We start from the raw sequence: 25,995 nt of genomic DNA on the forward strand, positions 1-25,995 counted from the left end.
GGAGATGATTCCCACAAGACAGGGCCAGCTGTGATTTTCCAAAACTGCCAAACATAAACATGATCGCAGTGCAGCTGTTATGCTTGAAAGTCGAGGTACAGAAGGAGTGAAGAGGATTCGGCCAAAAAAAGCAATATTTTTGTCAGTTCATGTACCAAGTTTGTCAAAAAAAGTTCAAAATCGTCAAAGAAATTAATATCTATTATCTATTGTATGTAGCTATTATCTAGCTAGCTAGCTTTATCTATTTGAGTTACTTCCGGGTTGAGTGAATGCTGGCGTGTGTGGCTGCCGCTGCTCACCCGCAGAAAAAAATATCCTGTGACTGTAAAGAATCCTTGAGAATTTTGAAAGGCGCTTATAAATGAAATGTATTATTATTATTATTATTATGACTGTATTAGCTAGCTAGCTATCTTTCTATCTATTTGAGTTACTTCGGGGTTGAGTGAACGCTGGTGCGTGTGGATGCCGCTGCTCACCCGCAGAAAAAATATCCTGTGACTGTAAAGTGTCCTTGAGAGTTTTGAAAGGCACTTATAAATGAAATGTATTATTATTATTATGACTGTATTAGCTAGCTAGCTATCTTTCTATCTATTTGAGTTACTTCTATTTGAGTTACTTCAGGGTTGAGTGAATGCTGGCGTGTGTGGGGTTGAGTGAACGCTGCTGTGTGTGGCTGCCGCTGCTCACCCGCAGAAAAAATATCCTGTGACTGTAAAGTGTCCTTGACAGTTTTGAAAGGTGCTTATAAATGAAATGTGTTATTATTACTGGATCTATTAGCTAGCTAGGTAGCTTTATATCTATTTGAGTTACTTCCGGGTTGAGTGAGCTGCCGCTGCTCACCCGCAGAAAAAATATCCTGTGACTGTAAAGAATCCTTGAGAATTTTGAAAGGCGCTTATAAATGAAATGTATTATTATTATGACTATTAGCTAGCTAGCTATCTTTCTACCTATTTGAGTTACTTCGGGGTTGAGTGAATGCTGGCGTGTGTGGCTGCCGCTGCTCACCCGCAGAAAAAAATATCCTGTGACTGTAAAGAATCCTTGAGAATTTTGAAAGGCGCTTATAAATGAAATGTATTATTATTATTATTATTATTATTATTATTATTATGACTGTATTAGCTAGCTATTTATCTTTCTATCTATTTGAGTTACTTCGGGGTTGAGTGAACGCTGGTGCGTGTGGCTGCCGCTGCTCACCCGCAGAAAAAATATCCTGTGACTGTAAAGTGTCCTTGAGAGTTTTGAAAGGCGCTTATAAATGAAATGTATTATTATTATTATTATGACTGTATTAGCTAGCTAGCTATCTTTCTATCTATTTGAGTTACTTCGGGGTTGAGTGAACGCTGGTGCGTGTGGCTGCCGCTGCTCACCCGCAGAAAAAATATCCTGTGACTGTAAAGTGTCCTTGACAGTTTTGAAAGGTGCTTATAAATGAAATTTATTATTATTATTATTATTATTATTATTATTAAGAACCACAGCAAACTACTGAATGAAGAGCGACTTTCAGTGGCTGTAAATAAAACTGTCTATTCACCACTACGGCGTCCTTCCAATAGAGGGCGCTCGTGAACAGAATGAAATCTCGTGGGGAAGGGGGAGGGGCTCTGCCGTTCTCGCGCTCTTGATGCTAACTAAAGTCCATCAACAAGCTAGTTTGCGACGAGCGACATGACCGCAACTATTCAACTCTCGCTGGCATTGCGACAACATGGACACCCAGGAAAAAGAAGCGTGAGTTTTACGCGGTCATTAACGGAGACATTCACTGGATCATTCATGCAGTCGTTTACCTTCCGGGGAATTTTTTGAGCTCCGAGTGGCGGCTTGGATCTCAACCATCACGGCTCGCTACGACTCCACGGAACACACACCGGTAAGGGTTGTTTTGCTTGTTATAGCAAAAAGCTAGCCCGCTTACAAGCTAGTTGTTGTTCTTTTCGTTCACTTGAGGAATAACTCCGCATTTTGTACAAATATCATTCGTAAGGGTAACTTTGCTTGCCGTATCTCGAATATCTGAACGAACGCAAAGTGGTGCGAATGTGAATGTCGATTTGTTTGAATTGGTTTGTAACACATGGCTCGTCTTAAGATGGTTCGTCACAAATTCCGAAACAGGAAATAAATGCGAGTTAAATTTATTTTTGTCTATGTCTAAAATAACCGACGGTCATTTAATTATCGTCGATGAGAAGGTTTCTTCAGCCGTCATCTGTACTTCTTTGAAGGTGTCGGACGTTTCGCTTCTTATCCAAGAGGCTTCGTCAGCGAACTAAAATATTTTGCTGGTAAAAAAGACTAACAAAGGTCAAAAGGAAAGAATAGGGAATGAAACCAAAAATTCTGAAGATACTAAAAGGAGAGGAGTAGTAGTTCCTTACATTGGAGGAGTTTCTGAAAAACTACAGAGTCCTTTGGCAACACAAAATTCCAACTTATTTCAAACCGATAAACACTTTTAAGGCAAAAATTAGTGCATCCTAAAGATAGGCTGCCAAATGCCAAACAAAGTAATGTAGTTTATTCAATACATTGTAAAAAAAAAAATTGTAAAGAGCAAAAAACATTTAGGAGACTCTCAAAAAAATACTTTATCAACATCGCGCGGATAATACTAGTGGGCAATCTGCAGTACATATGCATCTAAAAGCTAGCAACAACTCATTTGACGACAATGACGTTAAAAACCTAGCGGAAAAAAAATATAGATGGGTTGAAAGGGGAGTAAAAGAAGCTATTTTCATAAAACAGCAAAACCCTTCACTAATGGTGGGGTGAGGTTCAATTTGGATCGTACCGAAAAAACGTAGTCATGCTAATGTAAGCGCATCTTCCCCACAGAGGAGAATGGTGGGTCCAGAAAGCGCCAGCCGGGTCACCCAGCCTGGCAATGATAGTCCCCCTGGCCTCATGGAGGGCTCCAAACTTGTCTACGAGGAGGGGCAAGTGGAAGGAACTCAAGACCTTACCGGGGTGGAGTTGGAGGAGGTCCGAAAATTGCAGGAACTTGTTCGTCGATTGGAGGTCCAGAATGAGACCCTGCGCAACAGGGGAAGCAAGAGCATCATCAACTGGAGTAATCTTACAGTATCCGTTAATATCAGCGAGAGGTTAAATTGTGCAGCGGGGAACCTGGAGAATGGAGACTTGGAGTTGTCACAACAGCTGGAAAACAGTCTGGAGGATGAACACGATGAAGATGCAGCCGAGGATCTCAATCCTTATGGTGGCTTCCTCACGTTAGCTTGTAGCGGTGGGCCGAGACAGTCTCAAAGCGCCTTGCAAGAAAGTTCTGAATCTGAGACTTTAGATGAAAGCCATTCAAGGATGGAGCAATCAACTCTTGATGAGGTGGACGTTCTGGATTTGGAGGAGGAGTGTGCCCAAGTCGAAGATGAGGACAGTTGGTAGGTTTTTTTTCTCCAATTTACTTAACATAGTTTCAACATACAGTGATACCTTGGTTCACGAACCCCTTAGTTTACGAATTTTTCTGTTTACGAACGTTAAATTTATGAAAATTTTACCTTGGCATACGAACTATTTTCCGAGATACACACGGCGCTACCACAATGAGTCATTCGCGAACGAGCTCGTTCTCCTAATAAGAAAATTTTGTTTTGGCTTGTTTTGGTCCCCTATTCCCCGCCCCAGTCGTCGGTTAAAGCCACGTGATTGGTCAAGAACGCAGCAGTGAGGGGAGGTGGTTTAAACATTAAAGAGACAGGCAGACGACAGAGAGAGTGACAAAATGGATAGAAAACTGTGAAATTTGGACTCGTTTCAACTATGATAGTTCAAAGGCATAGTATAGACTGAAAGGTTAAAATTCCCATCGATCAGGCTCCACAAACAACCCGCACAAGCCATCTGTACATTTGATGCAAAAAGCTATCAACCCAGCTAAACAGAACACAATTGATGAGGAACTAGGTAAAATTATGGCAGAGAAAGAACCTACAAGGGATCATTCCTCAAGATGGTGAAAGAAGAAGGTTACGTTCCTCATCAAGTGTTTAATGCTGATGAAACCGGCCACTCCATTGCATCAAGCCATCAACGACCATCACGAAGGTCAATAAAACCACTTTATTATACAGTACCGTTTATTTCTTTAATTATAATACCATAGCACATTTATTATACATAAAATAAGGTATATATTGTGTAGTTTTAAGACTTATTTAGTTGAAAATTATGTTTTATGAGGGCCTGGGAACGGATTATTCTCATTTTAATGGTTTCCTATGGGAAATACATTTTTGGGATACACACTTTTCGCCTTACACACTCTGTCTGGGAACCAATTAAGTTCGTAAGCCAAGGTATCACTGTATTTCATATTTGTCATAATTCAGAGACATTAAGCTAACAAGCAACCCCCACTAGCCATTTGACATTTATCAGCAAAGGAAATGTAGCCAGCTGGTGGGAATAGATTTCAGAAACAGTCAGTGGAGTCGACGTGACCGCCAAAGGCTGTTATTGCTCACTCGTTTAAAGTCAACTTTAAAAAGAGAAAAACAAATTAGCTTTTGACTTGTTGGACAGGTTTTGATGGAGTTATTTTAGGCCTCCATTACTGGACTGAAACCTGATGGGTTTTTGTGTGTTTTTTTTACCCTTTACAGGCAAACTTTAGTAATTAGGACAATCGATGAAAAGGTTTCTTCAGCCGTCATCTGTGCTTCATTGAAGGTGTCGGACGTTTCGCTTCTTATCCAAGATGCTTCTTCAGCAAACTAAAGTCTTACTGGTAGTTTCGGCCCTATATATATATATATCCCTACAGTCCAGACATGGTGGTGCCGGACTCTGCTATGATAGGTCCCTGCTCTCAGGTTGGGGGGAGCAGAGGACTACTCCCTGCGGCTCCACTGATTACTTTTATTGTCGTGACTGATTACATCTATTGTATGGGGTCTACGAATTCCTATTGTCCTGACTAACGACTGGCCTGATTGCCCTATTTGCCCTGGTATCACCTCATGAGCATTACTAATCCTATGTTGCCTAAGCAGGCTGTTGTACAAGAGTAAATAGGGCAATCGTACTAAGTTCATCCTGTCTCCTTGATATCTAATGTCATGTCAGCTATTTAAACACCTACACTGTCTGTAAGTAAAGAATCTGCTTAATATTAGTAAATAGGGCAATCAGGCCAGTCGTTAGTCAGCATCTTGGATAAGAAGCGAAAGGTCCGACACCTTCAAAGAAGTACAGATGACGGCTGAAGGAACCTTTTCATCGATGGACCGCTCCTGTATGACTGAGAGCTTACACAGACGTAATTAGGACAAAATAAGATCCCAATGTACTTTGAAGCAATCGGCAAGACTTGTAGATTGTAATCTTTTTTGGTGCATTTTAAACTCTTAGTCCTGATGCTTGGTTGTGTGCAGTACAGACGCTCCCTCCCCAACTTACGAACAAGATATGTTTCCGAGCGTTCGTTCGTAAAGTGAATTTGTTCATAAGTTGCATCGGTGCTATATTTTGTACGGAATGTATGTTGAAGTCAAACACTGAACGGGGAAGTATAAAACACAGACGCTCTACCAGTCGTCAAATAAATTCACTGCCTGAGTATGAGGTCTACAACTGGCCTGATTGCCCCATTTGCTCTGGTATCACCTCATGAGCATAACTAAGCCTATGTTGCCTAAGAAGTCTGTTGTACGAACGATCCAAATTTAACCTCACCCCACCATGGTGATTTTGTGAAGGATTTTACTGTTTTATGAAAATAGCTTCTTTTACTCCCCGTTCATACGTTTGCTTTACAGTAAAGTCTCGTTATATCGATATTGGTTATATCGATAGTACTGCTTATTACGATACTACAGTAAAGTCTCGTTATATCGATATCGGATATATCGATAGTCCCGGTTATATCGATACTATTTCTATGCACGCACGGAGAAAATTACATGCAAACAGGGTCGGATATATCGATAGTCCCGGTTATATCGATATTTTTTCGGACTCCCTTGAATATCGATATAACGAGACTTTACTGTATTTCTATGAACGCAACGAGAAAATGTACATGCCGCAGGATCGGATATATCAATAGTCTGGTTATATCGATATTTTTTCCGACTCGCGAGAATATCGATATAACGAGACTTTACTGTATTTAATAAAGCAAACGATTTGATTTGGAAAACAATCTTTTTTTTCTTGAAGAAGTTGTCGGCCACCCGGGCGGAGACGTTTTGTAAGTTGTACGCCCGGCGGAAAAGTTGCACGCCCACGCCATTTCAGATACTGACTACCCGCAAAAATGTTCGTATGTACCGTTATTCGTAACTCGAATGTTCGTAAATTAGGGAGCGTCGATAATTTGTTTTGACTGTAAATCATCTTTTCATTTGCCTATTCTTGGCTTCCAATTGGAATACGCATCCTATAATTTACCAAAGCATCAATAAAAATAAATCACGAACAAAAATGCTGAATCCAGCCAATTTACCAGTTTCGTTGCCAGGCTACCCAATCCCGTTTTATTTCATCATTAACCATATCATATGTTTGAGAGATGCATCGTAGCCAAACTACTGCGTAATCCTGATCGCAACATAATCTGATCAAGCCTGGCCAGTCTGCTGCGACATGGATAAACTGCTTTGGGTGGGATTGCGCAGCATGTGACACAGAGCCACAACTGTGACCGAACTACTACTTGGAGAGAAACACCGGCGCCAAATGACGTTGTCTAAACTCTCGGGGAATGCAGGGGTGGATCATTGCACAAGTCTTGCTGATTGAAGTCACGGTTAGCTATGCAGAGTACGTAATTCTATTTCCAAATTATGCATCGCCCGACTATCCTCTACCTCATCAGGAAATATCTTTTGTGTACTGTGTATTTTCCAAATGCAGAGATACCTTGGCTTACGAACTTAATTGGTTCCCAGACAGTGTTTATAAGGCGAAGTGTGTATCCCAAAAAATAATTTCCCATAGGAAACCATTAAAATGAGAATAATCCGTTCCCAGGTCCCCATAAAACATAATTTTCTACTTTCTAAAAGCCTTAAAACTACACCAAATATACCTCATTTTATGTATAATAAATGTGCAATTGTATTATAATTAAGAAAAAAACTGTACTGTATAATAAAGTCATTTTATTTACCTTTGTGATGGTTGTTGATGGTTTGATGGAATGGAGTGGCCGGTTTCATCAGCATTAAGCACTTGTTGAGGAACGTAGCCTTCTTCGTTCGCCATCTTGAGGAATGATCCCTTGTAGGTGTTTTCTCTGTGATAATTGTATCTAGTTCCTCATCAATTGTGTTCTGTTTAGCTGGGTTGATAGCTTTTTGCATCAAGTGTACAGATGGCTTGTGCGGGTTATTTGTGGAGCCTGATTGATGGGATATTTTAACCTTGCAGTCTACACTGCCTTTGAACTATCAAAGTTGAAACGAGCCCACATTTCACTGTTTTCAATCCATTTTGTCACGCTCTCTCACTGTCGTCTGCCTGTCTCTTTAATGTTTAAACCACCTCCCCTCAGTGCTGCGTTCTTGACCAATCACGTGGCTTTAACCGACAACTGGGGAAGGGGAATAGAGGACCAAAACAAGCCGGCTGCCATTTTCTTGTTAGGAGAACGAGCTCGTTCTCGAACTATACATCACTCATTGTGGCAGCTCCGTGTGTATCCCGAAAAATAGTTTGTCTGACAAGGTAAAATTTTCAGACATTTAACGTTCGTAAACCGAAAAGTTCATAAGCCAAGGGGTTCGTAAACCGAGGTATCACTGTATAAGGCACACCGGACTATAAGGCGCACCTTCAATGAATGAATCCCACCCAATGAATGAATTTCATTCAATAAATGAATGAAAAAATATTTTCCAAGTATAATATATACTGTATTTTATGGAATATATGGCACAGTTTGGGTTTTGTTTTTTTCTTGCTTGGGTGCAGATAAAGCACTGGCCATGGCTTCTAGCAATGTTTTTTACCCTTTCACAAGGGGGAAGCATTTCCCTTTTTTCCATGTTAGTGCTTTGTTCCAACTTCAGCTGTTGTTAAAGCGCAATATAAATAAACCAATAAGCATGTATTGCATTGTATTTTGGACAGCTGCCCCCATTTCAAGCTCATATAACTCCAGACGCATATCATTTAGGAATTAACTGTATTTTCTGATAAAAGAAGAGAGTCTAAGGTTTTATACGCTGCATTGAATGTTTATGTCATCCTAAAATTCAATATTCGGTGGGTCCTGGAATTTGAGTGACAATGACAAAAACCCTGGCACTGGACTGGACACATTTTTGCTCGTCAAGCACTGAATATTTTGATCAATTGACGTCTTTGGACTTTGGCCTGTTTTATTGTTGTTCGTTTTATGTCATCTTGTCGACCAATCAGAGAAGGCGGTTCCCAGGGAGAAGTAGAAGAAGAAACGGAAGGATCAAGAAGGCCGTTGAGGAATAAAGACGTTATCTAATCTCATTTGAAGGGGTTTACGGGCCATATTTACTATCAACAAAAGCTTCCCTCAAACGGACATTTTTATTGAACAAACAAAAAAACGTGATACCAGTGAATGAGGCAATCAGGGCCATTCATAGAACGTAATCAGACAGGATAAAAGAAGTAATCAGATTAGTTTACGGGTATAGTTCACTGCTCCCCTCAACCTTAAAGTTGGGACCTATCAAAGCACTGCAACCTCTGTCCATTAGCGATATACTGTATATAGGGTCAGAGCTACCAGCACAAATTTAGTTCGCTGACGAAGCTTTTCGGATGAGGAGCAAAACGTCCGACACCTTCAAAACAGTACAGATGACGGCTGAAGAAACCCTTTCATCAATGGACCACTCCTGTACGACGACCTAGAGATTACACAGACAGACAAACAAACCAAAATACATCCATCAAATTAAAAAAAATAGATTGCAATGAACTGTAATTATTCTGCTGTTATCTGAGTACTCCTCTGACAGGAAAATATAATCTCATAATTTACAATAGATCAGTCAAGCAGATGAGACATACAGTGATACCTTATTTTACGAACGCCTTAGCTCACAAACTTTTCACTTTACGAACATTAAATTTGCGAGAATATAATCTTGGCAGACGAAGTCCATAGTGGCTGGCGGACTAGTTGTCTTTGAGTGCGGATGTGGTTTATTATCGAGTAGAGTACTTTTGCTATTATGGGACTGAAGAAGACCCTACCGCAGACGAATGTTAAGCCGAAGATGACACAAAAGAAAATGACGGTCGAGCAGAAGAAAGAGATCATCGAAAAACACGAAAGAGGTGTGCGTTTGTGTGACTTAGCAGTCAAGTACCAGTATGCTAAGTCGACCATTGCTACGTGTGGCTAAGGGTGTTTCTGTGTTGTCTAAGCAACGGTCTCAGGCAATAGAAGAGGTTGAAAAGCTTCTGTTGATTTGGATGAACGAAAAGCAGCTAGCAGGGGACAATGTGAGTGAGGGTATTATCGCCGAGAAAGCATGGCAACTTCACTCGGATATCATGAAGAGGCAACTACATCAACGATCATCACAAAGGTAAATAAAACGACTTTATTATACTGTATAGGTTATTTTTTTAATTACAATACAATAGCACATTTATTATACATAAATTAAGGTATATTTTGTGTAGTTTTAAGACTATTTAGTAGAAAAGTATGTTTTAGGGTGACCTGGGAACGGATTATTCTCATTTTTAGTGGTTTCTTATGGGAAAACAATGTTTGGCAGACTAACGTTTCGTCTTACACACACTTTCTGGGAACCATTTAAGTTTGTCAGCTGACGTATCACTGTAATACGTTTAAATTGTAAAAGCAAAAGCACCACTAAAAACTACAATTTAAACCACTTCTGAACTTTTTATGGAAAAGCAACTACAGTAAAGTCTCGTTATATCGATATCGGATATATCGATAGTCCCGGTTATATCGATACTATTTCTATGCACGCACAGAGAAAATTACATGCAAACAGGGTTGGATATATCGATAGTCCCGGTTATATCGATACTATTTCTATGCACGCACAGAGAAAATTACATGCAAACAGGGTTGGATATATCGATAGTCCCAGTTATATCGATATTTTTTCGGACTCCCTTGAATATCGATATAACGAGACTTTACTGTATATTCATGAAGCCAAAATCAAAAGCGTGATGCAGTTTAATCCCAATCGTGCCGTCGTTGCACAAACAGACCACAAAATACTGTCGAGAAGCAGCGGGGGATGTGCGACCTAAATATTTCTTCTTTTGTTGTTGCTCATTCTGCTGGGATTTTTTATTTATTTATTTATTTTTGCTTTTGTGTTTGACCAATTGGAAGACACTTTGCGGTTGATTCTGTTTCTGAACCAGTTGGTCCGCGTCCTTTCTGTACACACACCTCAAGGGATCAGCTCATGTAACCATCACTACAAAGCACTTATGTCTGTTTTTCCATCACTTTGGAAAAAAGCACATTTGTGATACCAAAAAAAGAAATAAAGTGCATGATAATCACACACGGCTTGCTTTTGATGGAGATTGATTTTGTTGAAGCAATATTCAGATCTCAATTACATTGTTGTTTCATGTATTTCATGTGTATTTTTTCTGTGCCAGGGTTTTTGTCATTGTCACTTGAATTCCAGGACCCACAGAATATTGAGTTTTGGATCGGATTGGATTTACCTTTATTAGTCTCACAGTGGAAATTTTACATTTCGCAGCAGCAAAGTTATGAATGGAAGAGTAAAGGAAAGAAAGAAGTAGAAAAACAAAATACAGGAGCTGCTGGAAAGGCAGCCACTCTCGTGGCGCCATCTTAAAGTCAAAAGAACAAAAAAAGGAAGACATAAGGACAACATTAACATTCAATGCAGCATAAGAAACCTTAGATTGTCTTATTTCATCACAAAAAAAAGTTAATTCCTAAGTTATATGGGTATAGAGCTATATGAGCTTGAAATGAGGGTGGCTGTCCAAAATACAATGCAATACATACATTTTGGTTTATTTCACACTTTAACAACGGGCCAAAGCGAGAAAGAAAATGCAAAAAAGAAAAATGTTGCTCCCTTGTGGAAAAGAAAAAAAACATTGCCCAAGGCCATGGCCAACGCTTTATCAGCACCCAAGCATGAAAAAACAAAACCCGAATAAATTCTGGGATGGCCCTCTACGTCATATTTTCAATTCCCGAATAAATTCATGAATTGCAGTGAATGAGACAATTCCTGAATAAATTCGTGAATGGCAGTGAATTAGTTAATTATATGGGTCTGGAGTTATATGAGCTTGAAATGAGGGCGGCAGTCTAAAATCCAATGCAATACATACAGATTGGTTTATATAGCGCTTTAAAAACAGCTGAAGCTGGAACAAAGCGCTAACATGGAAAAAAGGGGGAAATGCAGCCCCCTTGTGGAAAAGAAAATAAAACATTGCCCGGGGCCATGGCCAGTGCTTTATCAGCACCCAAGCATGAAAAAACAAAACCCAAATAAATCCGTAAATGCTGCTCTACGTCATATTTTCAATTCCACGAATGGCAGTGAATGAGTAACCTCATCCCTACCCCCTTGTCACTCATTTTCTTTTTTTTACTCTGAAATGTCACTTTGGATTTTCTTTGTTGTCGACAGGTTATACGCATCTCTTAAAAAACAAGTACCGGACGCAGGTCCCGAGTCTCCCTTAAAGTGGTGCCGGCAAGTTTTGGACAACCCGAGCCCGGAGATGGAGAAGGCATGTCGAACCCTAATCAACCGTTTGGACCAAAGTATGTCTTTTACCTATTACTTTTAAAACACATGCTTTGATTAGGAGTGGGAAAACAATACAGTGAGACCTCAACTTACGAACTTAATTGGTTCCCAGACAGAGTGTGTAAGGAGAAAAGTGTGTATCTAAAAAAAAAATTCCATAGGAAACCATTAAAATGGGAATAATCCGTTCCCGGGTTTCCATAACATATGCATTTCAACTAAATAAGCCTTAAAACTACACACAACATACCTTATTCTATGTATAATAAATGTGATATTGTATTGTAATGAAAGAAATACACTGCATTGTATCATAAAGTCACTTTATTTACATTTGTGATGGTCATTGATGGCTTGATGGAATGGCGTTGGAGGTCAAAGGGAATTGCTGTTTGGAAAGAGAGGCACATTACATGAGGACTGTAATTAAAGAAATAAACTGTGCTGTAAAATAAAGTTTTATTTACCTTTTTGATGGTCGTTGATGGCTTATGGAAGGAGAGTCACCTTCCATAAAGACTGTTGGTAACTTAACCTCTGGTGCTGTTCGGTCTTGTGCTTCCGCCGAAGATCACTCCGCCAGCCGTGGTGGGTGTGTATTATGAAAATAGTGCTTATTATAAGGTTTAATTTTCAGAAATTTGACGTTTGTAAGACGAAAAGTTTGTAAGATAAGGTGTTTGTAAGTTGAGGTCTCACTGTACTTGTATTATTGTACGGAAGCCTATTTTCGATATATGTTGGGTGTGTACTTGTGAGTTGGTTAAATGTGTCACCTGACACGCTCTTTTCATAAGTTTTGCTTTGTGCGGTGCCTACTTTCAGTAAGACCCAAACAAAAACACAAGGGGGTCGATTCATAGTCAGGCAAAATGACTCTAAATGTTCTACCCTGTGTTGAGTGTAACTCATTTCGAGCCAAATTTCCTTTTTAAGGACAACCGACACCCCCGGACAAGTTGTGTCCATAATTTGTAAAATGACTTCAAATGACTTCTACTGAGCGCATTTTACAAAAATTCCACCGAGTATAGCTATATTTTACATTTTAAGACTGGCGCTGAATATTCAGTAAGTCTTATTTTCAAGTTGATGACGATCCCCTACGTGACGTCACGGAGGGGAACGCCCCTGACCGAGAAAGCGACACACAATGCATTTTGGGTACTTTTTTTCATCTGAAAACACCATGTCGATGGCGAAATTAGAAGGATAACTACATAAATAACGCAATGGTGAATCGTTGTGTGCCACGGCCAATTGCGGTAACACGCATAAAGAAAAGGTGTAAGTTTGCACAAATTCCCAGCAGACAAATCAGTCCATTTCCAACGGAGCTTGAGCGCCATTTTGCGCATTTTCTGGGCGCTACATTGGAGTCCAGACGGCTCGAATTGATACGGAAGGACTTCCTTAATCGATTGCAAACATTTATGCTTGTCACGGTTTGCGAGGTGGTGATGGCGGGTTCGGATCCCAAAAAGCAGGCAGGAGGGAGCAGGAGGTTGTTTGACAAATTGTATTAAAATAAAGTCAGCAGGAACAAAATGTCTCATCTCATCTCATCTTCCGTGCCGCTTATTCCTCATTAGGGTCGCGGGGGTTGCTCGAGCCTATCTCAGCTGTCTTCGGGCACGAGGCGGGGGACACCCTGAATTGGTTGCCAGCCAATCGCAGGGCACACAAAGACATACAACAGTCACTCTCACACTCACACCTAGGGACAATTTGGAGTGGTCAATCTGCCTGCCATGCATGTTTTTGGAGTGTGGGAGGAAACCGGAGGACCCGGAGAAAACCCACGCGGGTCCGGGGAGAACATGCAAACTCCACACAGGGAGGCCGGACCGGGACGCGAACCGGCGACCTCTGCACTGTGAAGCCGGTGTGCTAACCACTCGACTACCGGGCCGCCCCGGAACAAAATGTAAAACATCAAAATCATCTGAATGGAAAAAATACAAAGTTAAACAAACAAACAAACACATACACAATGCATGCAGCAAACAAGCAGCAGACAAACAATGAACCGGCACCGGATGGTCGTGCCGGGTGTCCTTTTAAGTGTCAATGATTAAACGACTAGCACCTGCGAGGCTGCAGGCAGGGCTGACGTCGCTACCCGCTGGTCGCCAATCTGATCGGGACGACCAGCACCTGTGCAGGTGTAGGCGGGGCCGACAGCGCCCCCCGTTGGTCGCCAACCAGATCATGACAATGATTTCCTCTTCAGAACTATTTGAATCATATTCATAACTGGATGAGTAACAAGAAAGCATCTTCTCCGAATCTGAACTCTCTGAAGCCACTGTTTTGATTCTGGAGCAAGGCAGTTTGTGAAGGAGTATCCTGGCGTGACGTCACGAACAAGGGGGCGGGACTTTCTGAAACTCGCCATTTCCGAGCTCATTTTGTGGCAGTTTTGGGACACTTTAAGTCATTTTTATTGGTGTTTTGCATTTGATTAAAAATATCAGCCTGCGTGTTTTGGCTATTTTAGATGCTATAAAATGTTTTTCAGGTGTCATTTAGGAAACACAAAAATGGTGTCGGTTGTCCTTTAAATGATAGGGATCAAAGTGAAAGTGCATGTTTTGGCAAACCATCGTTACCGCTTTGGTGTCAGCAGTCGTTGGAGTGGATTATCCTTTATTAGTCTCGCAGTGGACAAATTTACATTTCACAGCAGCAAAGCGATGGAAGGAAGGGGAAAGGAAAAGAAGAAGTACAAAAACAAAATACAGAAGCTGCAGCAAAGGCAGTCACTCTCGCCACGCCATCTTGAAGTCAAAACAACAACAAAAAACGGTGATACCTCGGTTTACAAACCCCTTGGCTTACGAACGTTTCAGTTTACGAACGTTACATTTATGAAAATTTTACCTTGGCATACAAACTATTTTTTGGGACACACGCGGCGCGCCACAATGAGTGATGTGTCGTTCGCGAACGAGCCCGTTCTCCTAACAAGAAAATGGCAGCCGACTGTTTTTGTCCTCTATTCCACCCCCCCAGTCTTCGGTTAAAACCATGTGATTGGTCAAGAACGCAGCAGTGAGGGGAGGTGGTTTCAACATTAAAGAGACAGGCAGACGACAGAGAGAGTGTGACAAAATGGCTAGAAAACAGTGAAATTTTGACTTTTTTTCAACTTTGATAGTTCAAAGGCAGAGTGTAGACTGCAAGGTTAAAATTCCCATCAATCAGGCTCCACAAATAACCCGCACAAGCCATCTGTACACTTGATGCAAAAAGCTATCATCAACCCAGCTAAACAGAACACAATTGATGAGGAACTAGGTAAAATCATCGCAGAGAAAGCACCTACAAGGCTACGTTCCTCATCAAGTGTTTAATGCTGATGAAACCGGCCACTCCATTCCATCAAGCCATCAACGACCATCACAAAGGTAAATAAAACTACTTTATTATATAGTACAGTACAGTTTGCTGATGAAGTTTCTTGGATAAGAAGCGGAACGTCCGACACCTTCAAAGAAGTCCAGATGACGGCTGAAGAAACCTTTTCATCGATAATACAGTAATGTTTATTTCTTTAATTATAGTACCATCGCACATTTATTATACATAAAATAAGGTATACAGTAAAGTCTTGTTATATCGATATCGGATATATCGATAGTCCCGGTTATATCGATACTATTTCTATGCACGCACTGAGAAAATTACATGCAAACAGGGTCGGATATATCGATGGTCCCGGTTATATCGATATTTTTTCGGACTCCCTTGAATATCGATATAACGAGACTTTACTGTATTTTGTGTAGTTTGGGTAATAGTAGTAGTAGAAAATTATATTTTATGGGGACCTGGGAATGGATTATTCTCATTTTAATGGTTTCTTATGGAAAATTAATTTTTGGGATACACACTTTTCGCCTTACACACTCTGTCTGGGCACCAATTAAGTTTGTAAGCCAAGGTATCACTGTATTATTATTACACTATATCATACTGAACAAGCTCTTTCCCCGCGGCTGAGTCGGAACACCAATCCGTCCTCATTCTCCATCTTTTGTTACTTGAAACCCTTCACATCAAGTTATCCATGACACTTGTCCCACCTTTCCTTTTCTTTGCCGTACACAATTTGTCATCCCATCTGTCATTTCCTATTGCCCCGCAGCATCCCGCTGGAGGAACGTGTACAGCAGCCCGTCAACAGAGACAGGCCTGATTTCTCCTGGGTATCACAAATCAACTAACAAATCTCTACTAACCTGTGGCAGCTCAGGTATGGCATGACAATAACACGCTGTGCTTTTCACAACGCCACCGATGGGGCCGAAATCTGTTGTTTTTGTACTGGGAATTGGGTCACTTGTCATGTGTGCACTAATGTGTCAATAATTGGACCACTTGAGTTTTTTTTTTTTGCATGTTTTACTGCTGGGTCAGCTATAAATCACATATGCTTGAAATTATTGCTCATCTCTTTTAATGTCATAGGGAATCGGTGGTTGCTGTCAAACTAAACGCATAATAAAACAAAATGAACAGAAGAATAATTACAGAAAATATTTAATGTGAATACCATGTGAGAAGGGTCAAGCGGACGAGTCGGACCTCTTATTAAGACAATTAAAATTACAGTGATACCTCGGTTTACGAACCCCTTGTCTTACGAACTTTTCGGTTTACGAACGTTAAATTTATGAAAATTTTACCTTGGCAAACAAACTTTTTTCGGGATACACACGGAGCTGCCTCAATGAGTGATGTGTCGTACGAGCACGTTCTGCTAACAACAAAATGGCGGCCGATTGTTTTTATCCTCTATTGCCCGCCACCAGTCTTTGGTTAAAGCCACGTGATTGGTCAAGAACGCAGCAGTGAGGGGAGGTGATTTAAACATTAAAGAGACAGGCAGACGACAGAGAGACAGTGAGAAAATGGATGGAAAACAGTGAAATTTGGACTCGTTTCAACTTTGTTAGTTCAAAGGCAGAGTGTAGACTGCAAGGTTAAAATATCACATCAATCAGGCTCTACAAACAACGTGCACGATGCAAAAAGCTATTATTACACAAGGATCTTTTAATTACAGTCAGAATACGATGGAAAATGCTTAGTGGTTTTAAGTAGGTGTGATTTATACCTGGGCGGGTAAATGCTCTTTTTAACGTATTTAAACGGTATTATCGTCAATGAAATGTGCCTAACTCATTTGCCTCGACGGGTGTTACGTTTTCTTCATGTTGCTAATGTTATCTTCAATGCCTGTAACCATTTTTCTTGCATGGGTTTATGCTATGGTGATCGAATATAATCCTACACCTGTGATCTGTAGAATTGTTCCTGGTGTGTTTTATTTCAAAAGTCAAAGTCTTCAAATATTGTCAAATATGCTACGTAGTGTAGTATTGCAAAAAAACAAAAAAAGGTTGAAGTGAGGTCTTGCAGGAAAAAAAAACGGAAAAAAATAGAGTTCAGGATGATAGTGTAGCGTGTACTCAGAGTTCGGGGAGTGTGGCAGTGGGAAGGGGCAGGGGGGGCAGGGCTGGGAGGGAGTTCAGTCTCGAATTAGTCTCAAATTAGGAACATCTTGTTTTATATTTTGTACAAAGACCTTATTGCCATGCTTGATAGTCGCTTGCCGGGGGGGAAAAGCATCAAATGAATGTTTTAATAATAATCATTATTATTATTATTATTATTATTATTATTATTATTATTATCATCATCATACATTTAATTTCTATGCGCCTTTTAAAACTCTCAAGGTCACTTTACAGTCGCAGGATAAGTTTTTTTCCTGTGGGTGAGCAGCGGCAACGACATGCGCCAGTGTTCACTCAACCCAGAAGTAACTCAAATAGATAGCAAGCTAGCTATCTAGCTAATAGATAGTTAATAATAATAATAATAGATAGCTAATAGCTAGCGAATAGATAGCTATTAGCTTGCGAATAGATAGCTATTAGCAAATAGATGGCTAATAGCTAGCGAATAGATAGCTAAGTGTGATCATAGTTTCTCCTCAGTGGCTTTGTAAAGTGTCCTTGAGAGTTTTGAAAGGCGCTTAGATAGAAATTGAATTTATTATTATTGTTATTGTTGTTATTACAGTAAAGTCTCGTTATATCGATATTCAAGGGAGTCCGAAAAAATATCGATATAACCGGGACTATCGATATATCCAACCCTGTTTGCATGTAATTTTCTCCGTGCGTGCATAGAAATAGTATCGATATAACCGGGACTATCGATATATCCAATATCGAAAAACGAGACTTTACTGTATATAGTCCTAAAACTCAATATTGTGTAGGTCCTGAAATTTGAGTGACAATGACAAAAACCCTGGCATGGAGTGGATACATTTTGGCACATCTGGCAGTGAATTTTGACTTTATTTCAAAAGTTGGTCCCATGCTAAAAAAGTGTGAGCACCCCCTGATATACAGTATCGAATACTTTTCTACATATATATTCTTCTGTGATTGAGGTTGGAAAACAAAAGCAAATATTATGAATCATATCATGACTCAAGTCAACGTATTTGTTTGAATACACCCCCGACCCCCACCTGACAGGCGTCACGGGTGTCCCCTCGGCCCTGAGCTCCCAGTCTTCGATAGACAGCGAGCTGAGTACTTCGGATGACTCCATCTCTATGGGTTACAAGCTGCAGGATCTTACCGATGTCCAGATCATGGCTCGACTACAAGAGGAGAGTGAGTAATGATTGTCCCAGTAATACAGAAGAAATGCATGGATGCATGTGTAACAATAATAATAATAATAATAATAATAATAATAATAATAATACATTTCATTTCTAAGCGCCTTTCAAAACTCTCAAGGTCACTTTACAGTCACTGGATCGGTTTTTCTGTGGGTGAATAACTCAAATAAAAAGCTCGCTACCTAGCTATCAGATAGCTAACTGATAGCCAACTTGATAGCTAGCTAATATATAGGTACCTGAATATATATATATAACTAATAGATAGCTATCTAGCTAGCTATCCAACAGATAGCTAACACATAGCCAGCTAACTAGCTAGCTAACAGATATCTAATAGATAGCTAGCCAGATAACCAACAGATAGCGAATAGATAGCTAGCTAATAGATATCTAATAGATAGCCAGCCAGATAGCTAATAGATAGCCAGCCAACTAGCTAGCCAGTAGATATCTAATAGATAGCTAGCTAATACACTTCTAAGCTCATACATAATACATTTCTAAGATCCTTTCAAAACTCTCAAGGTCACTCCACAGTCACCGGACAAGTCTTTTCCTGTGGGTGAGCAGCGGCAGCCACACGCGCCACCGCCCACTCAACCCGGAAGCAACTCAAATAGACAGCAAGCTAGCCAGCCAGCGAATAGATAGCTAATAGCGAATATATATATATATATATATATATAGCCATTAGCTAGCGAATGGATAGCCATTAGCCAGCGAATAGATAGCAACTAGATAGCTAATAGCCAGCGAATAGATAGCTATTAGCCAGCGAATAGATAGCCAATAGCTAGTGAATAGATAGCTATTAGCCAGCGAATAGATGGCCAATAGCTAGCAAATAGATAGCTATTAGGCAGCAAATAGATAGCTATTAGGCAGCGAATAGATAGCTAATAGCTAGCGAATGTTTGGGTATTTTAGATGCTATGAAATGTTTTTCTGATGTCAGTTAGGAAACAAAAAAATGGTGTCGGTTGTCCTTTAAGGGGAAAATCAAGAAAATTCCAGCATTGTTGATGCTGCTCAAATTCGGAAATCCCATTATGATGTTTTTGTTCTAAATTCAAAATAATAACAACAATTATGATATATTTCATTTATAAGCGCCTTTCAAAACTCTCAAAGACGGACTCGTTAGTCCTCTAGAACAGGGGTGTCAAAGTCATTTTTTGCCGCGGGCCACATTGTAGTTATGGTTTCCTCTCGAGGGCCGTTCTGAATTTGGGGAAGCCATTAGAATGTTTAAATCCCTTCAAATATTACATATAGAGCACACAGCAAATTAAGGAATAACTCGTTTTCAAATCTGAAGTCAAGAATAATGACTTTTATTGTGCTTGACATCCAAAAATATGAAATTTTGGCTCAGATTTTAGCAATCGTCATGGAATTTAACAAGTTTGATTTGCTTTCGCGGGCCGAAAAAAATGATGTGGCGGGCCGGATTTGGCCCGCGGGCCTTGACTTTGACACCTGTGTGAACACTTTTTTAATGGCCCGCGTATATTTGTAACCACAGGTCTGAGGCAAGATTACGCTTCCAGTTCGGCATCGGCATCACGTCGCAGCTCCACGACGTCCCTGCAATCTCTCCGCCGGGGCGGCACCTTTAGCGACCAGGAATTTGACAACTACAGCCTGGAAGATGAAGAAGATGAATTCAGTCCCGTGCTCCCTCAACGCCACCGCTATACCCCGTCGCCTTTGGGCTCGCCGCGTTGTCTGTCGCCTTCAATTTCCAATCACGGTCAGGAGCACGGTGGCAGACTCGGGGTGCTTCGCACAAGAACCCCCAGACGTGCTCTTCAGGGCCCCAGTGCGGAGCTTCTCAAATTTGCGAAGAGTGAGGGTATGTAAATTGTTATTTATTATTTAGTTTTATTGTTATTTGCAGCTTCTGAAATTTTATATTTGACTACTTCCCCTACGTTCCCCTCTCGTTGCCTCACATCCTCTTCCTCCACTTCTGTGTGCCCCCCCCCCTGCCTGTTTCAGCACGATGGGGGACAGAGCTTTCAGCTGCTCTGCCCCCAAACTCTGGAACTCACTCCCTCCCAACATTCGTAACATCGATTCTTTTCCCACCTATTTAAAATTGCATTTTCTGTATAGCTCTTTCTCTTTTTTCTATTTATAATTTATGTATTGTATTCTATTTTGTCATTGTATTTTGTTTATTATAGTCCCTATGCTTGTCTGTGACTGTAAAGTTTCCTTGAGAGCTTTGAAAGGCACTTAAAATAAAATGTATTACAGTAAAGTCTCGTTATATCAATATCTGATATATCGATAGTTCCGGTTATATCGATACTATTTCTATGCACGCACGGAGAAAATTACATGCAAACAGGGTCGGATATATCGATAGTCCCGGTTATATCGATATTTTTTCGGACTCCCTTGAATATCGATATAACGAGACTTTACTGTATTATTATTATTATTAGGTATCTAGCTGGCTCGCTAGCTATCTTGCTAGCTACCTGCTAGCTATCTATTAGCTATTAGCTAGCTTTCTATCTATTTGAGTTACTTCCGGGTTGAGTGAACGCTGGCGCATGTGGCTGCCGCTGCTCACCCACGGAAAAACGTATCCTGTGACTGTAAAGTGACCTTGAGAGTTTTGAAAGGCGCTTATAAATGAAATGTATTATTACTGTATCTATTAGCTAGCTAGCGAGCTAGCTTTCTATCTATTTGAGTTACTTCCGGGTTGAGTGAACGCTGGTGCTTACTATTATTATTATTATTATTATTATTATTATTATTATTATTATTACAGTAAAGTCTCGTTATATCGATATTCAAGGGAGTCCGAAAAAATATCGATATAACCGGGACTATCGATATATCCGATATCGATATAACGAGACTTTACTGTATTATTATTATTGTTATTATTATTATTACCACTATTACTTTGTCAAAGCATGAGCATCAGTAGAGGCGATGATGACATTTTTGGTATCTTCTCAACCTTGTGGTTCCAGAAGAGTTGAGGCACAGCATGCCTAATCTGGCCCCCCGCACCAGCCTACGTTCTCTGGAGGCAGTGAGAAACAGCCGTAGCATGGAGGCTAACCTCCAGAGCTCCGGCAACCGCATGTCCCACTTAACTCCTTCCCCGTCCTCAGGTAACTCACCCCTGCCTCTTTTTCCTGGACCCCCCCCCCCCCCCCTCTCTAAAAGAATGACACTCGCCTGTTGTATAATTTATCCCTCGGCAATGACGCTTGCATTCCACCACCCAGTTGCAATTTACGACTGTATCAATTATTGGAATTAGGAACTTCCCAATGTTTGTAAATTGCTATCGGGGGAATACAGTGATATTTTGGATTACGAACTTAATTGGTTCCCAGACAGAGTGTGTAAGGCGAAAAGTGTGTATCCCATAAATTAAGTTCCCATAGGAAACCATTAAAATGAGAATAATCCGTTCCCAGGTTCCCATTAAACATAATTTTCTACCTTCTAATTTTCTAAGCCTTAAGATTACACAAAATATACTTTATTTTATGTATAATAAATGTTATAATTAAAGGACTATACTGTATAATAACGTCGTTTTAATTACATTTGTGATGGTCGTGGATGGCTTCATGGAATGGAGAGGCCGGTTTCCTCAGCATTAAACAGTTGATGAGGAACGTAGCCTTCTTCTTTCACCATCTTGAGGAATAATCCCTTGAAGGTGCTTTCTCTACGATAATTTTATCTAATTCCTCATCAATTGCGTTCTGTTTAGCTGGGTTGATAGCTTTTTGCATCAAGTGTACAGATGGCTTGTGTGGGTTATTTGTGGAGCCTGATTGATGGGAATTTTAACCTTGCAGTCTACACTGTGCCTTTGAACTATCCAAGTTGAAACAAGTCCAAATGTCACTGTTTTCTATCCATTTTGTCACTCTCTCTCTCTGTCGTCTGCCTGTCTCTTTAATGTTTAAACCACCTTCCCTCACTGCTGCGTTCTTGACCAATCGCATGGCTTTAACTGAAGACTGGGGAATAGAGGACAAAAACGGTCTGCTGCCATTTTCTTGTTGGAAGAACGGGCTCGTTCGCGAACGACACATCACTCATTGTGGTAGCTCCGTCTGTGTGTGTCTCAAAAAATAGTTTGTATGCCAAGGTCAAATATTCATAAATGTAACGTTCGTAAACCGAAAAGTTTGTAAGCCAAGGGGTTCGTAAACCGAGGTATCACTGTACTTATATATTATATTTGGAAAACTTTTTTCCATTCCTTCAAGGTTTGCCTTATACAGTAAAGTCTCGTTATATCGATATCGGATATATCGATAGTCCCGGTTATATCGATACTATTTCGATGCACGCACGGAGAAAATTACATGCAAACAGGGTCGGATATATCGATAGTCCCGGTTATATCGATATTTTTTCGGACTCCCTTGAATATCGATATAACGAGACTTTACTGTATAAGAAACATTTCCAAGATACACCATTCATTGCCTTATACTCCGGTGCGCCTTATACACCGGAAAATACAGTCTTTTTTTAATTATTAAAACGGAACTATTTTAAAAAGCAAATGACTAGAAACATTTCTATCTAGTTTGACACCAATCGCAAAGTACAAACACTATCTGACAATCTCATTTTGCTGCCTATTAAACCTCCTTGCCTCTAAGACATTTTTACCTCTCTCTTTAGTCTTCACTTTACAACACGCCATAAACCAAACACTGTTGTTTCATTCAAGGTATGGCCGGCAATCGACCGCGCAGCAACGGACAGTCTCCTCTCTCTCTGCGAACTCCGGTGAAAGCTGTTGCCCCCGTGGGCTCAATGGCATCTCGGCAGCCTGCCAGAGGACTGCCTGTTATCCAAGCACCGGGCGCTCGCCGGGTCCAGTCTGCCGCCTCCGCTAATGGCGGAGCCATTCCGGGCAGAGCGTCCATTGGCTCTGGACGGAACACCGTGACCCGTGGACAGCATGGGCCCACCAGAAGCAAACTGTCACAGCCGGCTCGGAGGTAAGCAGAACAAAACACTTTGGAAGCCCGAATGTTAAAGGACAACCGACACCAGTTTTTTGTTTCCTAACTTATAATACATCAGAAAAACGTTTTATAGCATCTAAAATACTCAAAACACGCAGGCTGATATTTTTAGTCAAACGCAAAACACCAATCAAAATGACTTAAAATGTCACAAAACTGCCACAAAATGAGCTTGAAACTGGGGAGATTCAGAAAGTTCCCCCCCTTGTTCGTGACGTCACGCCTGGATACTCCTTCACAAACTGCCTTGCTCCAGAATCAAAACAATGGCTTCAGAGAGTTCAGATTCGGAGAAGATGCTTTCTTGTTACTCATCCAGTTATGAATATGATTCAAATAGTTCTGAAGAGGAAAGCATAAATGTTTGCAATCGATTAAAGAAGTCCTTCCTTATCAATTCGAGCCGTCTGGACTCCAATGTAGCGCCCAGAAAATGCACAAGATGGCGCACAAGCTCTGTTGGAAATGGCTGGTTTGTCCGCTGGGAATATCCCCAGTTCCGAGCTCATTTTGTGGCAGTTTTGGGACACTTTAAGTCATTTTTCTTGGTGTTTTGCATTTGAATAAAAATATCAGCTTGTGTGTTTTGGGTATTTTAGATGCTATAAAACGTTTTTCTGATGTCAGTTGTCCTTCATCTTACCATCATGAATGTTTCCGCTGAGTTGTAATATACAGTAAAGTCTCGTTATATCGATATCGGATATATCGATAGTCCTGGTTATATCGATACTATTTCTATGCACGCACGGAGAAAATTACATGCAAACAGGGTCGGATATATCGATGGTCCCGGTTATATCGATATTTTTTTCGGGCTCCCTTGAATATCGATATAACAAGACTTTACTGTATATATTTTTTCCCCTTTGCTTATGATGTTACTTAAAGGACAACCGACGTCACTTTTTTGTTTCTTAACTGACATCAGAAAAACGTTTTATAGCATCTAAAATACCCAAAACACGCAGTATGATATTTTTATTCAAATGCAAAACATCAATAAAAATGACTTAGTGTCCAAAATCTGCAAAAAATTGAGCTGCGAATTGGGCATTTTCAGAAAGTCCCGCCCCCAGTTTGTGATGTCACGCCAGTACATCTTGCATTGCTTAAGAGTCAAAACAATGCCTTCTAGTTACACCTCCAGTTATGAATATGATTCAAATAGTTCTGAAGAGGAAAGCATACATGTTTGCAATCGATTAAAGACTTTATTCCATGCCATTTTGAGGCAACATTGGGGAGAAACGATCACCAGAAAAGAGGCACAAAATGGCGACCTCCTGTGGCCACCTCCGTTTCCACATGCTGATAAATTCCTTATGGAGCTTAGACACCCTCTTCTGGCGGCTTTTGGGTGCAACACAAGGTTTTCAGACCAAACAATACAGCAAAATACATTGAAGTGATGGAAGGACTGCTACAATGTGTCTTTTTTTTCTGTCAGGGGGCGTTCCTTTAGTGACGTCACGTACGGACTCGTCACCAACTCAAAAACAAGACTTCCTGAATATTCAGCGCGAGTCTTAAAATGTAAAATATAGCTATATGCGGTGGAATCTTTGTAAAATACGCTCAGTAGAAGTCATTTGAAGCCATTTTACAAATTATGGACACAACTTGTCCGGAGACGTCGGTTCTCCTTTAACATTTGTCATAAAAAGTAGTGCAATAACCCAATAAAGACTTTGAATTTTATTAACAGGTCATTGGGCACGGCAAGAATCGCAGATGAATCCTGGAAAGATGGCTGCTACTGAAATCCGATGACCGATAAAGGTGTTTACTGCTGCTGCAATCTTCGCTTCACCTCTTTTCGGTGACATCTTGAGAGGGGTGGGGGGGGATAAAAAAAAACGTAGACTGGATTTAGTCAAGACTCTCTTTATCTTGCATGAAATATTGTGAAGAATACCTTAGCTTGCCTGCTTTGATTAAACAAGAAGGCCCATGCCAATAAATGTTATATGGACAACCCTGAAGAGATTCCAGTAAATTTTCCTTTGGGTCAATTTGACTTATTTTTCTATGGTGATTGTGAGAAACTGCTGTAATTTCCATTCATTGTAATTACTTGTTGATGTTTACGATATGACGATTTTGAAGGAAGTTCCTTTTTCTGCGTGAATGCCTACTAGAAGTAGGCAGGAAGTAACTGCATGCTTGATGTTTTGTTTAGTTTATTTGTTGTTGTTTTTTTTTTCATTTTCTGTACTGTATTTAACTGTTCCATGACAACTTTTTCTGCTCTCTGTCGAACAATCTGAGAAATTCTGAATGCTGGCATTGTTGACAATTAAATTGTAAGATAACATTGTAAACTTTAGCATTACCACACTGCTCTTTATTGATATTTAAAATACTTTATGGATTGTGCCAAGGCACATTTAAGCTGCAACATCTTTTCTAAATCATTTTATTGGTCCCAAAAGTTATTCTGATGCATCGAATT

The 25,995-nt window shown here is 40.3% G+C and overlaps 1 protein-coding gene across 4 annotated transcripts; it reads left to right on the forward strand.

The window, feature by feature from the left end:
- The first annotated feature begins 1,642 nt into the window (after nt 1-1,642).
- On the forward strand, nt 1,643-25,941 carry LOC148902518 (SLAIN motif-containing protein-like). 4 transcript variants are annotated; one of them, XM_088991134.1, is made up of 9 exons: nt 1,644-1,897; nt 2,866-3,431; nt 11,670-11,806; nt 15,943-16,050; nt 18,353-18,493; nt 20,033-20,362; nt 21,507-21,647; nt 23,240-23,513; nt 25,249-25,941. In XM_088991134.1, the coding sequence occupies exons 2-9, from the start codon at nt 2,872-2,874 to the stop codon at nt 25,301-25,303; spliced, it is 1,746 nt and encodes a 581-aa protein (XP_088847260.1). In that variant the 5' UTR covers nt 1,644-1,897; nt 2,866-2,871; the 3' UTR covers nt 25,304-25,941. The 4 variants fall into 4 exon arrangements, with proteins under 4 accessions (XP_088847262.1, XP_088847260.1, XP_088847258.1 ...); XM_088991132.1 differs by having other exon boundaries at nt 1,645-1,897; nt 21,504-21,647; XM_088991136.1 differs by lacking the exon at nt 21,507-21,647 and having other exon boundaries at nt 1,643-1,897.
- The last annotated feature ends 54 nt before the right edge of the window (nt 25,942-25,995 follow it).

This window comes from Hippocampus bargibanti, linkage group LG02, assembly GCF_051943395.1.
Source record: "Hippocampus bargibanti isolate YZ-2025 linkage group LG02, ASM5194339v1, whole genome shotgun sequence".
In the NCBI taxonomy this organism is placed as follows: domain Eukaryota; kingdom Metazoa; phylum Chordata; class Actinopteri; order Syngnathiformes; family Syngnathidae; genus Hippocampus; species Hippocampus bargibanti.

Bases quoted from the DNA above. Each gene is read 5' to 3' on its own strand.
- LOC148902518 (XM_088991132.1), top strand. From the start codon at position 2,872: ATGGTGGGTCCAGAAAGCGCCAGCCGGGTCACCCAGCCTGGCAATGAT. The intron at 11,807-15,942 runs GTATGTCTTTTA...ATTGCCCCGCAG, and splicing joins AATCAACCGTTTGGACCAAA to CATCCCGCTGGAGGAACGTG. The intron at 21,648-23,239 runs GTAACTCACCCC...GTTTCATTCAAG, and splicing joins AACTCCTTCCCCGTCCTCAG to GTATGGCCGGCAATCGACCG.